The 15,388-nt window shown below is 44.2% G+C and overlaps 1 protein-coding gene across 10 annotated transcripts in view; it reads right to left on the bottom strand.

The window, feature by feature from the left end:
• The window catches only part of ABI2 (abl interactor 2), a 65,342-nt gene extending 57,908 nt beyond the window's left edge, over nt 1–7,434 (bottom strand). For all 10 annotated transcript variants that reach the window (XM_066553701.1, XM_066553700.1, XM_066553696.1 and 7 more), the window contains exon 1: nt 7,248–7,434. In XM_066553701.1, coding sequence (XP_066409798.1) covers nt 7,248–7,364 — 117 coding nt within the window. In that variant the 5' untranslated portion in view covers nt 7,365–7,434. The remainder of the gene's footprint in view (nt 1–7,247) is intronic.
• Nucleotides 7,435–15,388: the final 7,954 nt, after the last annotated feature.

Raw genomic sequence — 15,388 nt, forward strand, 5'->3', positions numbered from 1 at the left:
AAAATAACCACGCTTGATAGCTGGGATCTTGATGAACTTCTCACCCTAAACTGTCCATCTAACAGCTCACTGCCTCGATCATTCCCTCCTCCTCCCTCACTTCACGCTCCCCCCACACCTGAGCAAAGCAATGGCACTGCTCTTGTCAGCAGGAAATTCACAACGCAGTTACAGAATACCCTAATAAAAACATTTACACTTACTTGGAAGAGCCTTTAAGAAAAAAAATAGTAAATTTATGAGTTGGCACAAAGCTAGCTTTGGCTGTGTGTTATATCCAACACAGACAGGCTACTAAAACCCCAGACCAAGTAATATTTGTTCCTCATCCTGCATTTCACTGAGCATAAAACAACTTCATCAAGGTAACACTACACCAATAATAATAAGGCAAGTGCTTATTACTATTCAAACTGAAACACCATTAAGAATACGTATTACAATGACATCTACTGGGAAATAAGCTACAGGAAAATGGAATAGCACATATAGAGTCTATACTTCAGAGCATATACATTTAAATTTGACAGAGCAACTTAGTTGTTGCACCTGAGAAACAGAAAATTAAGATTTCTCACTGAAATAGACTCATCTCACTTGCAAAAACAAATTAGCTCATTCTATTCAAGAAAGAATTGCCAACCTTACTAGTGAGAGCCCTGAGAAGAGGAAATGCTCCTAAATTCAGTGTGCTGTGATGAGGTTTCATCTATTGACATGGAGTTTTGCTTCATAAAGCAGCCCAATGACTGAAGTTCCTGGTAGGGATATCCAACAAAATTTACAAAACTTAGATTACTAAGCAAGAGGTCAATTTCAGGTGTGCAATTAAGTGTGAAAACAGCATTTGAAACAAAATTTTAAAAAAGAAAAAAGGCCATCAGCCTCTAGACATAGACTCTACTGAATAAATCTGCTGCAAATATGGTATTTAAATCAATGTTTTTCATCAAGAAAATATTCTGCTGAACACTGCAGAGTAAGATTTTACTGGCTTAAAGCACTGACTGGAGACGCTCTTGCCTTACATAGGCACCACTTCCTGCCTCAGCACTAAGCCACAAAGATTAATAACTGTAAACTCAAGTAAAACACATGCAATGGACAATAAATTTCAGAGAGCTGATTAACTGTAGGATGCAGAAGCTTTCTACTCTGAATTAAAATTCTCGATCAATATAATTCAATAACCACAGTCTGAAAATAAACTATAGAAGGGAACAACTAGAACACCACTTGTAACCAACATTTAGTGTTACAACATTTATATTAGCAACTTGCATATTTACAAATTTTATTTTCATACCTACACGTACAGTATTACCACCAGCAACTCCAATTACCACTAATAAAATGGCTCATGCTGTTTTCATATCCACTCAACAGAGGATCAATCCAGCACTTCCTGACCTCCAGGTTGAACTTGTGGCATTAACAAATGCATTAAATTAGCTTTCCTGGCAAAACACAGCACAGGTGATGAAAAAGGAAAGTAGATTGGTTGAGTGATGAATTCTTCAACAACTTTGCCAGCTTCACTGACTCACTTAAAGGAAACATGTTCTAATTAATCCTCACTGAAGTTCCCAAACCTAAGGAGCCACTTTAGTGGTAGCCAGGTGTCTGCAGGAGCAGCCTGTGTGAGAGGAGATCAGGAGCTGCCCCCACTTCACCAGAGGCAGCTCTAAGCCAGCTCCAAGAGGGCCCCAGCACTGGCAAAAGCCAGTCAGCCATGCTGGTGGCACCTCTGTGCCAAGGCATCTACCAAGGGGTAAAGACCAGTGTGAAGCAGCTGGGAGAGGAGTGAGAAACGTGTGAAAGACACAACCCTGCAAACAGCAAGGTCAGAGAAGGAGTAAGGAGAGGTGTTTCCAGGCACTGAAGTGGAGATTGCCCTGCAGCACTGGAGAATCCCATGGCAGGGCAGATGGATATGCTCTGAAAGAAACTGCAGCCTGTGCAGAGCCCACAGAAGAAGCTTCTGGCAGGAGCTGCAGCCTATGGAGAGAATCCATGCAGGAGCAGGCTTTGGGCAGAACAGTGCCTGTGGGGTACCCACAGCAGTAGTCTGTTCCTGCAGGACTGGATGCTTTTGGGAAGAACCCATGCTGGAGCAATTCATGAAGAACTGCAGTCCATGGGAAGGACCTGGGATTTGTGCTCCAAAGCATTTTGGAGCACTTGGTGAAGGACTGTACCCCATTGGAGGGAGGCCACGTTGGAGCAGGAAGAACACTGTGAGGAGGAAAGAGCAGCAGAGACAAAGTGATATGAATGAACTAGAGCATCCCCCATTCCCTGTTCCCCTGCACCACTGGAGAAGGAGGAAGTATGAGAGTTAGAAAAGAAGGAGTGAAATTGAACCTGGGAAGGGAGGGCTGGAGGAAGGTGGGTTTAGTTTTGACTCTGTTTCTCACTGTCCTACTCTATTTTTAATTGGCAGTAAATTAAATTAATACTCCCCGAGCTGAGAGTGGTTTGCTCACGACAGTAATTTGTCAGTGACCTCCTTGTCCTTAACTCAACCCATGAGCTGGGAATTTTTTTTTCCTTACTTTCTTCTGTTGCTCAGCTGAGGACCGAGAGTAAGAGAACAGCTTGGTGGGGACCTGGCTGACTTTCAAGTTTAATCCACCAGTGCATATTCAAATTTAAAATCCCACGGTTTTCATGAAGTCCTACCATAGGCTGATGGACAAGATATACCCATGGATATACTACCCATGCAATATTCACTGAACTTAGGAGTGAGACAGTATAGCACATGGCCCATGTATCCATTACTACTCTTTCATAGGTTTTTTAGAGTTTCAACTTGTTATCATCTTCCTGAACTTCTGGACTAATACTCGCTGGAGCTAATCAATATCCACTTTCATGCCTGCAGAACAAGTGTTCCATCAGTGCTAAGATTAATCACCCCTTCACTGAAGTTGGATTATAGAATAAACAAGCTTAGGGACCAGAAAGAGCAAAAACAACTTTCCTCTGATATTCGCATTTCTGAAAACTAAATAATTTTACAAATCTAACTCAGTCATCTCTGTTAAGGTGATACACATCTTCAGTAAATTGAAGAGAGATCATTCCTGAACTTGTTATAAACCATATTTCCTGCAATTCCCTGTATAATTACACAAATTATATACTGGTACCAGTCGTTACAAGCAACTCCATGGAAATTACTAAAGCTGTAACCATTAAGTTGCTGTTTGTAAAGACCACCATTCCTGTCATTTACAACTAATATGCTAAGAGATGCCTCATTCTCTTGTTCAGCCTACTGAAGATGCTTCCAAATCTACAGCCACTTGGGTTTGCTTATGAGATCTAAGTAAAAATAACAGAAATGTGGAAAGCAACTATGAAATTCACTGATCTATGGACTGTAGTAAAATTACCAAGAAACAAGTAGTTTTCACCTCTATGTCTAGTTAAATAATGCTATCTGCAGGAATGAAAGCAGGTTATTTCCAGTAATCAGCAGGATGGACTGACTACTAAGAACAAGAATGAAACTACTCTTTCTACCCTACCCCTCACAAACACCAGAAGACTGTTTCTGTATATAAAATGCAAACAGTGATGGCAACATGAAGACTATGAAGAGAGGAAAATCAGAAGCTTTTCAGTCTCTAGAGCTGACAAGTAAAGCAGAATAATATTGAAAAACTAAAAAATACAGAGCCTTTTAGAAGAATCCAGCCAACACATCAGAGAAATCAGATCAGGGACCTCCCCCACCTCAAATCTCTGCACACCACACACTTACAGGTTGAAATATCTCCACCTGGTAATTTTTTCTGACTCTTTCAACAAAGAGTTACAGACACAAGCATTCAATTACTCTAGAAAACTCTATGCACTGCACAAAAGAAAAAGCTGATTTTTTAAAAGAGCAGTGATAATGAGAAACAAACAAAAGATTATTTCAGAATAAACTTATACAAGACAAGCTCAAAGAAACTTAACAGGGCAAGCCAGTGTTGGAATTTACGTCAGTAACAAGATGTGCAAGTCACATAACTGTATGGCCTTGTTACTTATACTACCATAAGTAGAAATTTTCTTTATGATACTCCTGAACAAAATTAAGAAGGAATAGGGAAACTTTGTAAACACAATACACTGTCCAATATAACTATTATCTGATTTTATGGAAGACCAGATAAATCACTGTAGACTGCAAATACCAAGTACATCAAAAAATCAAATTTTATAGAATTTCTCTGTTGCATGTTTAGACTGAAACAGGGGACACAGTACTAGTACATAAAGCATTGAAGAGATCATATAAAATTTAACCTGTGATTGACATTCTGTCAGCTACCACACAAACACCCTCCTAAACAAAAAAGCTTTTTTTCCCCTTCTCTTTAAGAAGCAGCATGACATAAAAACACTGTATGATTTCTCCAAGTTATTAGAAGAATAAGACATTTTTGACACCAAAAAACTTTTTTCCCCCAAACAGCAGTCCTTTCTTTCACTGCTGCAGGTCCATTTACTATATAATTGCTGTATTTCCTATAATTTTCCACAAAATTTAAAGCTGATATTTTCTGATACATTACCATATCACAGACTCAAGGGAAGGATAACATTTTATGTAACATTCCCTGTTGCTAAAATCATCGAGCTACATATCAATCATAATTTGGATAAACACTGACAAAATTTTTAAGAACAGATTTTTCATTTCATAAGCAGAAGTCAAATGAGTTGCAATTGCCACAGCTCTACTACTATGAACTAGCAATTTCCTCATGTATGAGATTACATTTTAATTATTTTGAAGCTGCAATTATGTTGCTGGGTGGGGGGAAGAGAAAAACCCATTTGCTTTAGCACTGTATTTCAAATTCTGTTACACTGGCCTGTGCCTCACTGGCTTTTGCAACAGTTTTTGAACTGGACAATAAAACTTCAAAGCAGCAACTGGCACAGAAAGGGAGTGGCTTGGCTACTGAAATAGATAAGACAGGCCAATGAAGGGCCTTCAATGTCCCCATCACCACAGCACCTACCATCCTGCAGATAAACTTAGGTCTCAGCCACAACCTGAGCCTCCCCTAGATCTCAAGATTATCCACAACAAATCTTCTGTCACAAGTGAAATATTACAGCATTACAGTAGAATTAGTTCATCTTCATTACATGACTTTCTGGATGATTACTCTTCCATACTCTTCAGAGCATTTACAAAGCCATCTTCCCCCAAAAATTCAAGGCTACTATTTTGAAAATAATTTGGACTTCCTCCAGACATAACAACTTTGGAATAAAAAATATTATTACCACAAATATCCAATTAACCAACAGTTATTCCCATTAATCTATTCCCCTCCTGTAGAGCAGGAAAAGTCAGCTCCTTACAGAGATCTGGTGCAGCAGTTTACGCAGCTGTGGCACGGTGAAGGTGGGGCGAGCTCGCTGACAGATTTGTTACTAGGACACTCGCACCACCTAAATCCTGAATCCCCTCACACTGAACCTGCTCTCCATAGCAAACCCACCCTGTCATGTCTCAGAGCGGTCCAAAAGCCAGATCCTTTTGCCTGGCTGATGTCTCCATTCCCCACTTCCTTAAAAATGTAAGCATGTTGATGCTGTGACCCATACTGCACCTCACAGTCAATGCTCACAGCACAACTTCATTCTTTAATTCTAACCTCCCCCTTAAAGCTCTGTGTTGCCATGATGCCTGGATAAATTGCCAGCACTTGAGATATTGCTGTGTGGTGGTCAGAATCCATCAGGCTGACCAAGAGCACCTCATTCTTTTCCTTCATTCACCATCTGTCTGTATCCATCTCCTGTGATCCCAGACTGTCCTTATGGACTGTGTGCTGTCTGGGGCAATAACCATCTTTTTTTCGATCTCTGTTTGCACTAAACAGCATGGAGTCCCCTTCTGCAGTTTTCATTAAGGCACTAAAAGTGGATCTGTTCTGTAGAGATTTGCAAACTTTGATTTATACAAAGAATAAAAAAAAAAGTCAAAGGAAAAAACCCAACTACAGGCAGTTCTTTCTATCTGGTTCTGCCTTCCAATACTCCTCTCCCATATTCCAGAAAAATCACTTCTCAAAAAAGCAGAAATTTAAACACACATATGTCAGGTCATAACTGCAAGATTTCAACGTGTCTCTTAAAAACCCCAAGTCACGCTAATTCAACATCAGAAGTGTCATTACATAATAAAATATATTGATATCATTTTACTGTAATTGACCTGTTTTGTAAATGACCCAAAATATGCAAAGTCTTCTCTCAAAAGGACAGCTGGTCATTCAGCAATTCAAAGGAAACTGAGAGCTTTTTGACAGGGACATTCTAAGTATTCTCTGCCTCTGGTTAAATAGTCTCTCCCATTTTCACTGACAGAACAGTCTCAGCACAGATCTCATCGCTAGCTGCCCTCTGGAAGCACACAAGCACTCTGCCCTTCGGGGACTGAATTCAGAAACAATTCTGGGACACTTTGGAATTCTCTCAATACTGACACCACAAATCCACATCATCCCCCCTACCTTTCCCTCCTGCACACTCAGACATGTCTCAGGGTGTCTTCTTGTGTTTGGGGGCAAAGTTTTCATTTGGCCTTATTATCACTATCAAACTAAACCGAGAATATTTTGCCTTTCTTTCCACTAGAAAGAGAAATTAAAGAAGCAGCAGCCTGGCATTAGAGCAATCACTGCAAAAACCACACTATGCGGTAGCACTTGCACTTCATCTCCTTCTCCCTAATTCTGTACCAGCTCCACTACATCACACTTCCATCCTGCACCTACCACTTGGTAGCTGCCCTTCCTATGGAATTACAGTCCTGCTCGAGAAGGGAAATACAAACGGACAGACATAACTCTACTGAAGCCTATGTCATTCTCCTCTAAATTAAAAGGCACCAACACTGTATTTGCAGGAGTCAGCCGTGCCCTCGGTTTATCACATCACCTCGGCAGCAAAGCAGATCAGAATCTGCGGAGGGGACGAAAAGGGGGACAGGGACACGATCCAGGATAAACATTTCACTCACAAAGTGGAAGGAATTCAATTTAGGAATCAATTACACATTTAAGCGCCTCGTCACGCCAGGGTAGCTCACGCTGGAGTGAAGCAGCTTTCCCCCCCCAGCCCGGGCTGCAGCAGCCGGCGCTGTCCGCCCGCCGCCGCGGGCCCGGCGAGCGGGGCAGCCCCGCGGGCCCGGCCGTGAGGGCGCGCCCTGCCCGGCCCCGGCGCACCTGGATGTAGTTGGTCTCGCAGTACTCGGCCACCCGCTCCAGGTTCGTGTAGCTGTCGAACAGGGCCCGGCGCCCCCCCGGGATCTCCTCCTCCAGCAGCATCTGCAGCTCCGCCATCTTCACATCCTCTCACCGACCGACCGACTCACCGACAGACAGACAGACAGACCGACCGTGCGTCCCTCACCCCCGCCCGCTCCGCGCGCTCCCCCCGCCCCCCCGGGCTCCGCGCCCGCCGCCCGGGCCCGGCCTCGCGCCGCGCGCACGGAGCGCGCGCCAGACCCCCACCGCGGCGGGGGCGGGGCGCGGCCGCGCGCCGCCTCCTGCGCATGCGCCCCCCCGCGCGGCCCCCCGCGCGCCCACTTCCGTGCCGGCCGTGCGCGGGGGGCGTTTCCGGCGGGAGCGGGGGAAAGGGCGTACGGCCCCCGGGCGGCCCCGGTGCCGCTGTCCGGGAAACAATAAATAACTACGCGAGTGCGCCTTTTGGGCAGCCTTGGCTTCCTTCTAAATCGTTCCGCCTTAATTCACTTGCCCTGCGGCCACCTCTGCCCATAGCCCTGGGGGCTCCGAGCGCTATGTGACCCTCCTGCCCCTGGGCGACCGCTGAGCGGCTCTTGGGATCGCCGCAGGAAGAGCGAAACGTCCTCTGTGGCGATCCTCTCTGAAAAGCTGCTGTTCTACAGGGGCGTGAGGAAGGGTGAACTCCCAGCCTTGCCAAAAAAGCACATAATGAAGGGTCAGCAGAAAGAGAGGAAGGACAGCCTCGTGGCTGAGGCTGCACTGGGGCCATTAGTCAGGTCTGATCGGTCAGTTCCCGGCTTCAACACCGATTTCCTTTATGTTCCAGGGAAGTCACTCCAGGATTGTGATGAAAATGTCCACCTTTCGAGGAGCGTGCAAAGCTTTCCCACTCAATTTCTCCACCTGAACCTAGAAGTAGCCCTTCTCCCACAAAAAAAAAACCCCAACCAACCAGCCCTCTGGGCAGAAGCGTCCCAGCTTTCTGCAGGGGAGCTCATGTGTCCCTTTGGAATAAGCTGCAGCTGTGATTACTCGCTCCTGTTCCCGTGGGGCTGCACAGAGCTCCTGCTGCCCGTGTGGTGCAGCCCAGGCGCGGTGCAGGAGCCTGGCGCTCCCCCAGCGCTCACGTTACAGACACCAGGTAGCTGGGCAGAGAACATCCAGCGCTGCGGGACCTGGGCAGCAGCCTGCTCCTACAGAACGGCTGTTCTCTGGCTTTGGCTGCTGTTGCAAAGGCATCCAGCTGGAGATGCCTGACTTCTAGAATTGCAGATTACAAACACCTGGCCGGGTCAGGCAACAAACTAGTAATCTTTGTGGCCAGTCCTTGGAAATTTCTTGTCATAAAAGTAAAGAAGATGAAAATCCCTGCCCTGAAGGTCATTTCTTCTTAGCTTGCTTAGTTCTCCCATATGAAGGATGAGTCAGGGACAGTGTTCATCATACTGGTAAAAAAACCCTCATATGCAAATCATTTTTCTCCCATTTTAAAATGTGGTCTGAAATTCACAACTTCTACTACTTTTCTACAAGCAGTTAGAAAGCCAAGGGCAATTTGTAGCTGTAATAGACTTACTCTCACAAAAAGGCTTATGAACCACAGAATACCCTGCCAGAGACACCTCACCATGATGCTTGTGGGAGGAGAGAGGTGACTGCTCATGAGCACCTGTGCTGTCACTGAACACCCATGGGGTGCCTGAACACCCGTGGAGTCAGGCTGCCTGCAGTTCTCCACAACAGTCTGGCATTCTGCCCTAAACCCACAAGGAGCAAAGAGATGTCTCTTGGTGCCCTCTACCCACAGAGTTTATAAACCATGAGTTACACATCCAAAAATACTGGGTTTGGGGTAGTTAAAGAATGAGTCATGGCTGTCAGCTGCCCTGCTGATTGTTAATGCATGTCTTGAGAGAGCAGTCTTTACTGCAATGGCTCAAGGAAGGAAAGCCAGCCAAATCAACTCAAGAAGGCTGCTGTGCAGTGTGGCGCTCCAAGCCTTATCCCACACCTGCAAGAATCATCCATGGCCAGGCCTCCACCTCCCCCAGGGTGTGCAGCTGATGGATAATGCTTTTGCAGTTTGGTAACAGGCCCCGTGCTCCCTCCTCCACTGCAGCTTCAGCTTGGATTCTGCTTGTGTCACATCTGCTGCTGCTGTTGCAGCTCCAGGAGTTGCTCATGCCCATGCTTCCAAGACTCTTTGTGTTTGTGCCAGGCTGGAGGCAGGCTGAGGCTTTCCTTCTCTCCTCATTCATTTGCTTCTCAGGTGTGAAGTCAAGCTGTCATTTGGCAGCTCCCCAGTAAACCTACATGATCTTTCTCTTGGCAAAACGAGAGAGCTGTCAAAATGTAAAGGAGAAGGTTCTCCAAAGATGCTGTTAGGAGTTTAAACTTGGATTAGCAGCACCAGAGTGCAGGGAGGGGCAACTGTTTAATTGTGTCATCTTCCCTCTGTGCCCTTGGGTGCCACCCGGGCCTGCTTTCAGTGGAAACCTGTGAGAGCCCATCTGCTCTCAGATCTGCACTCAACATCAGCTCCCACCTGTGGATCAGGCACCTCTTGACCTCTCAAGGGCTCTGCCTGTGGTTCTTAGGGCACAAGAAAAAGCCTTATCTGAAATACATGCACACAGCTGTTCACCAGAGTAGCTGGACTAACCTGCCTGCATAATCAGGTGCTTGTTATCACAGCATGTTTACATTTTAATAGGGTACTGATTTATGGATTTAAATTTAAAGATGAAGAGTCCTTCTGTCAGAATAATGACCATTCTATAATCCTCTGTATACATACAAAAAATAATTAGAAATAGTGTTTAAATTAGATCAACTGAATCCAACTACCACTTCCCTAAATTTACATAAATTACTTCCCATCTGTCAAGTGATGTGCTAAACTAATTTTAAGTTTTTACATTCCCTCAGCCCTAATTTATTACACACTGTAACTTCTCCAATTTTTTTTCAATCCTATTGTGCAAGATTTTCCCTTATATTAATATCTTCAGGACTGAGGAGCAAAGACATTTTTCACCTAAAGGTGCTGTTCAAACAGTCACCAAAAAATAGAAAGGCAAGCAGTCTAGAGACTTTAAATTGGAGATCCAAGATCCAAAGGCACAGGGAAACCACTATTCTTCCAACTTCTCTCAGATGTCAGGGTTTTAGCCCTGCCAATCACCCAAGGGAGTCCCCTCCTCACAAAAATTTACACAGGTGAGCCAACCCATTGGTCACATGCAATGCTGCAGCTGAGCACTCTGCATGGGTGTCCCACACATACAGTTTGAATCATCAATTCCTTATTAGAGAAAAGTAATAATGGGGTACCTCAAAGGCCACCTATGTTTTGCACAGAGTAAGAAATCACAATCAAAGTCTCTTCCATTTCTTTTGCTTTACAGAGAACTGAACAGCACATCACATAAGGGGTACAAGTAAAGATCTTTGGACAGATGACCAGGTCAGATCTTGGACAGATCCTGCTGCAGGTTTTCAGTGCACTTCTTTATATAACTGTGCTCTAGTTTTATGAACATTTTTCCTTTTATCTTTTCACTCTTTGTAAACAGCAGAACAAAAGCTGAAAATCCCTGTGCTGCTGCATCACATGGAGCTGAGCAGATCTGCAGCTGGATAAAGGACAAAGGACTCTGGTACCAAAGTTTTGCTCATGTGTACTGATGATATATATAGGCCCATGCCCTTTAGGAGAAAGGTAGCATTTACTGGAGGGGTGAGGGAGGGAGGGAGAATTGGGCAATTGAGGAAAAGAGTCTGTAACTGAAGCATGTACCTTCACTGCCCCAACAGAGACACAGTCTTCATGCTTGCTTCACATGGTGTTTGGGTCTGCCTCTGCCTGGATAGCCACTCTTTGCCAGCCTCATAATCCAAAGCTTCTGAAGCAAACAGCAGTTTATTGAACTCCCATGGCTATTCCAGAGTGCTGGGGTGGCCTCCCAGCACAGAATGCAGCTGTCTAATTCTGCAACAAATGGTGTCAGGATCTCAAGGCATCCTAAACACTCAACCTCCAGCGCTCACTGTAAACCAGACTGAAAAACCCACACACCCTGAAGCTGCACATTCTCCTCCTGCTTCCTCAGGCATTCAGCAATTTGCTGGGCAATCAAGATTATAACCACAGATAACCTCTCTGCTTATGAGAAACTGCTGCTGGGTAAAAGGCTGGCTGCACAAAGGTAGGAGAGTAGCTTCCATCTCATGGAAGTGTTTGCCCAAAATTGCTATTCCAGAACCATCTAGTGCACAGCTGACATCTCATACCTCACAGCACCTCCAGAGAGGAGCAGGAGATGCTGCAGAGATTCAGACCATCTGTTTGAGGGCACATCTTATTCCAAATCCCAAGCTTTTTTCTAGTTTTCTGCTGAACTTTCTTTCAACAGAGCACCGTGTGAGGACAGAGCCAGTACAAGGGGAAGTACGCTCCCCAGAAGGAAGAGGTCAGGCCAAATAGGAAAAATCATCTAACATTTCAGACATTAAAAGAAAACAAGCAACAAATGGTCTCAAAGAGAGGCCAGCACAAAGCATAGCTGCTCATCAGTTTCCTTCCAAGGGATAAAACGACAAGCATTCAGGGAACAGGGGAGGAAAGAACAGCTCTAATTTGTTTTTCCTGCTGGTATTCCTTCTCTAAGATGCTAACCCAGACCAACTGCCAGTCCTTTTCCACTCTCTCCTGACCCTGTGGCATCCCCCAGGTAAGGTCTAATATGGTCACTGAGCCACTGAAGGGTAGTTAATGCTCCACTACAGCACATACAAAAATTCATCCTCTCTGAAATATTGATTCTGGCTCACTATTACTGACTTATTGATGCTTTTTTCACATTTTCAAATTTGGTCTGCAGCAGCTGCAGCAGTCAGAACCATTCTTTGAGGTCTTTGTTTCTTCCTGAAATTTAAGTTCAGATTTTTAGGTACTTGCATAACTCCAGGAACTCACCCCTTGGAGCTTTTCTAATCCTGTTCTGTTTGTAATCCTGCTTTTACCACATAAACCATTTAAAAAAATATTTTATGATCTTGCATATTCTTTGGAGCCACCAAACCCAATGTGTGATGTTTCTGTAACTAGCATAACTCCCTTGCATAGGAAGGGAATAATTAATCACACCTTTGAAGTCATCTTTCCTCCTTCTATCACACATCTGGACAAATAATCCCCTTTCTCAAGGCTGTGAAGGCAGCTTCTCCTTGCACAGCTTCTCTTCACTATTACAGTCTGCATCTCCCTCCTTCCCCCAACTGCTCTGTTGTCCTGCTTAGTGAACATACAGGAGCATTTCAGCCCTTTCTCTCACCCACAGCTAATTTTGACAGTATGGCAACAAGACAAATCTCAGTGATGCAGGAGGTGGAGGCTGATGGCTCCCATGGGCACAGTTGTTTCATCCACCTGAGTCTGAATCCAGTTTGACAGAAATATTTATGCACAGAAGGCAGCCAGGCCTCTCCACATGTCTCCTCGGAGAGGGAGCTGAAAGGCCTTATTTATTGCAAAGGCAAAAGCATCTCTGAATCATACAAGTGAGCTTTTAGCAGGAAAGAGTTAAGAACCTAAGCTGTACCCATCCTGCTGTAAACTAGTCAAAGTTACAATCTCTGCACCCTGGAGTATATGACAGGACCCAAATGACTGACTGCCACACATCAGCATGCAAGGTTTGATCTGTCTCATACAGGTATAAGGATTTTTTTTTCCATCTTCATCTGTTTAGGATTGAGCTTTCTAGAAAACACAATGGAGGATTCACACCCCTGAATTCAAATGCAGCAGGGTAGCCTAACCCATTTTGCAGATGCCAGCCTTAGCTAACAAGATTCCAGTGGGTTAGGACTGAGCTGGGTGTGCAGCTGGGCTGTACTGCAGTTTAGGACATTGGTTTAAGAGCCCCTCTGAGACTACTGCTTCCCCAGCTAGGAATGGGATTGCTGCAGGAGACATCCCTAGGGTGAGAGCAGAGGGGAATGGCTGGAAGGCCACAGGTTGGTCACTCTTCACCTAGTGGGAGTCTAGGGTATTATTGATGGATAAATAAAGCTGAGCTCTGGTAATCAAAGTAAGCATACAAATCTGTGCAGATGCCTGGGCTCACATAGAGATTTATTTGAATCAGGAACACCAAGGCAATTCATCCTCTCCTAACAGCCTCATTCCCTGCTCTGTGTGCTCACTACCCATGGGGCTCAGCTATGCAATCATTCCCCTCCTTCCCCCTCTGTGCTTTCCTGCAGCATGTAGTGGCTAAATATAACCTGACAGCTTACTTTCTCTGGTCCAGAGCCTCAACATGCATGCACTGCTTCTCTGTGCCAGAAGCTCTATTTTACAAGTCAAACCATAGTCTCCCTCCCAGCTCATCTTGTATCAAAAACGAGCATATATTCACATCCTCTCTTTCTATATCCAGCACTGTTGTTGGAACGGGCTCACACAGCAACTGCAGTAGCACATCCCCCAAAACTCTACCAGCCTCAGAGCCACACAACCAAGAGTTAATTTCTGCAAATGCCAGCTAGCCCTTAGCTCTAATCCACTTACACTAGTTCAGTTAGTTCATCCACTTACACTAGTTCAGTTTTGGCTTAATTCTAAGTCTCTTTGAAGCCACCACACATGTATAACTTCATTAGATAGTGCAGTTCTCACATCCAAGTGGTACCTTACTACTTTTCCACATTTTTCTGCCTCGTGAACTTCAAAAGGTGCCATATTCCTCTACTGTGCACTCACTAGAATGTCATTGAAACCTGTTTCCTAGATGTATTTCCTGACCTATGGCAAACCAAATCTCAAGGCCAAATCTCTTAATTTTATTAATTCCAGAAAAATCTGATCCTTGTCAGTGTATGTGACACTTCCAGCAAAAGAGGTTGTTTAGCCACTTGTTAGTTGTGCTCCTTGATTCAGAAACCCAGAGCTCATTAGAATGCTGTTGTCTAGGTATGTACATCAGGAGGATAAAGGGATTATTTCAGGGCACAGACTGGCTATCATCTCTAATATGTAGGAAGAGGAGCAGAAGAGCAAACAGATACAACTGGTGTGCTTTTGCTTCTCTGTTGGCAATCTGATATTTCAAGCTGTTTTTATACAAAGGAAAAAGCAGAATGGAGAAATCCTTATCTTAAAAAAGTGCCTGGGAGCTCAGTGAATTCAGCAGCTCTTAGGATAAAATACCCACAGTACATTCCCCCTGGCTGCCTCCTCAGGAACCAGCAGTTTTTTTCACAGCTTTCCATTAACCACTTTTATTATCTGAACGTCTGCCCACATGAGTAATTGAGTGAGTCACATCAGCAAAAGACTTGTGGAGTTTTATGAGGAGACTGTACTGTAAAATTTTTTGAAATCACAGTTTCATTTACAGAATGAGGATTTTTAGCTCTGGTGACAATTTCAAGACCAGTGCAGCAGTAATGGGAGAAAGAAACACAGAGGTGATAAGGATTTCCAGTTCTTGAAGGTAATTGAGAAAATGTGATTGCTCAGCTCAGTTTGCCACACTGGAACAGTACAGCTATAAAATGTATAAATGCATGATGTATGTTTGCAGTATTTTCATCTTTACTATGTAAAAATCACCATCAAGCTTCCTCAAGTAAAAAAGACATTCGCTGTGAACTACTGGGTATATACAGCAACAGGCTCTACCTACTTAGCACTGCTGGAATATGAAACCAGAGGCCAGGCAACTTCCATGTAATTTCCTTTTCCTTTACATTATGGCAATACTAGACTTACAAAGACATCTAGGTGTTTAAATAGTCAAGTAGGTGCTTGACTGTTTGAGAGTATTCAAAATCCAAACATCTAAGCAGATCCAAAAATTTGGGTTCCAACAACTGAAAGCCACAACTAGAATTTCAGTGCAGCTGTACCAGACCAATATACTGGATGCTCAATGGTATTCAATGCAATTGTACAGCATAAATAATAGTTATGCAAAGGACTGCAGAACCAGGCCCATGGCTGAGGTTAATTTAAAGCATTCTGTTAAAAAGCAATCAATCTGCTCCTTCCTTTTAGAACACTACATCAAATCCAGGTGCAGGGTCTGTCAAATTCAGTATGAATTCTGCAC

Source organism: Molothrus aeneus, chromosome 7 (genome assembly GCF_037042795.1).
Source record: "Molothrus aeneus isolate 106 chromosome 7, BPBGC_Maene_1.0, whole genome shotgun sequence".
NCBI classification, from domain to species: Eukaryota; Metazoa; Chordata; class Aves; order Passeriformes; family Icteridae; genus Molothrus; species Molothrus aeneus.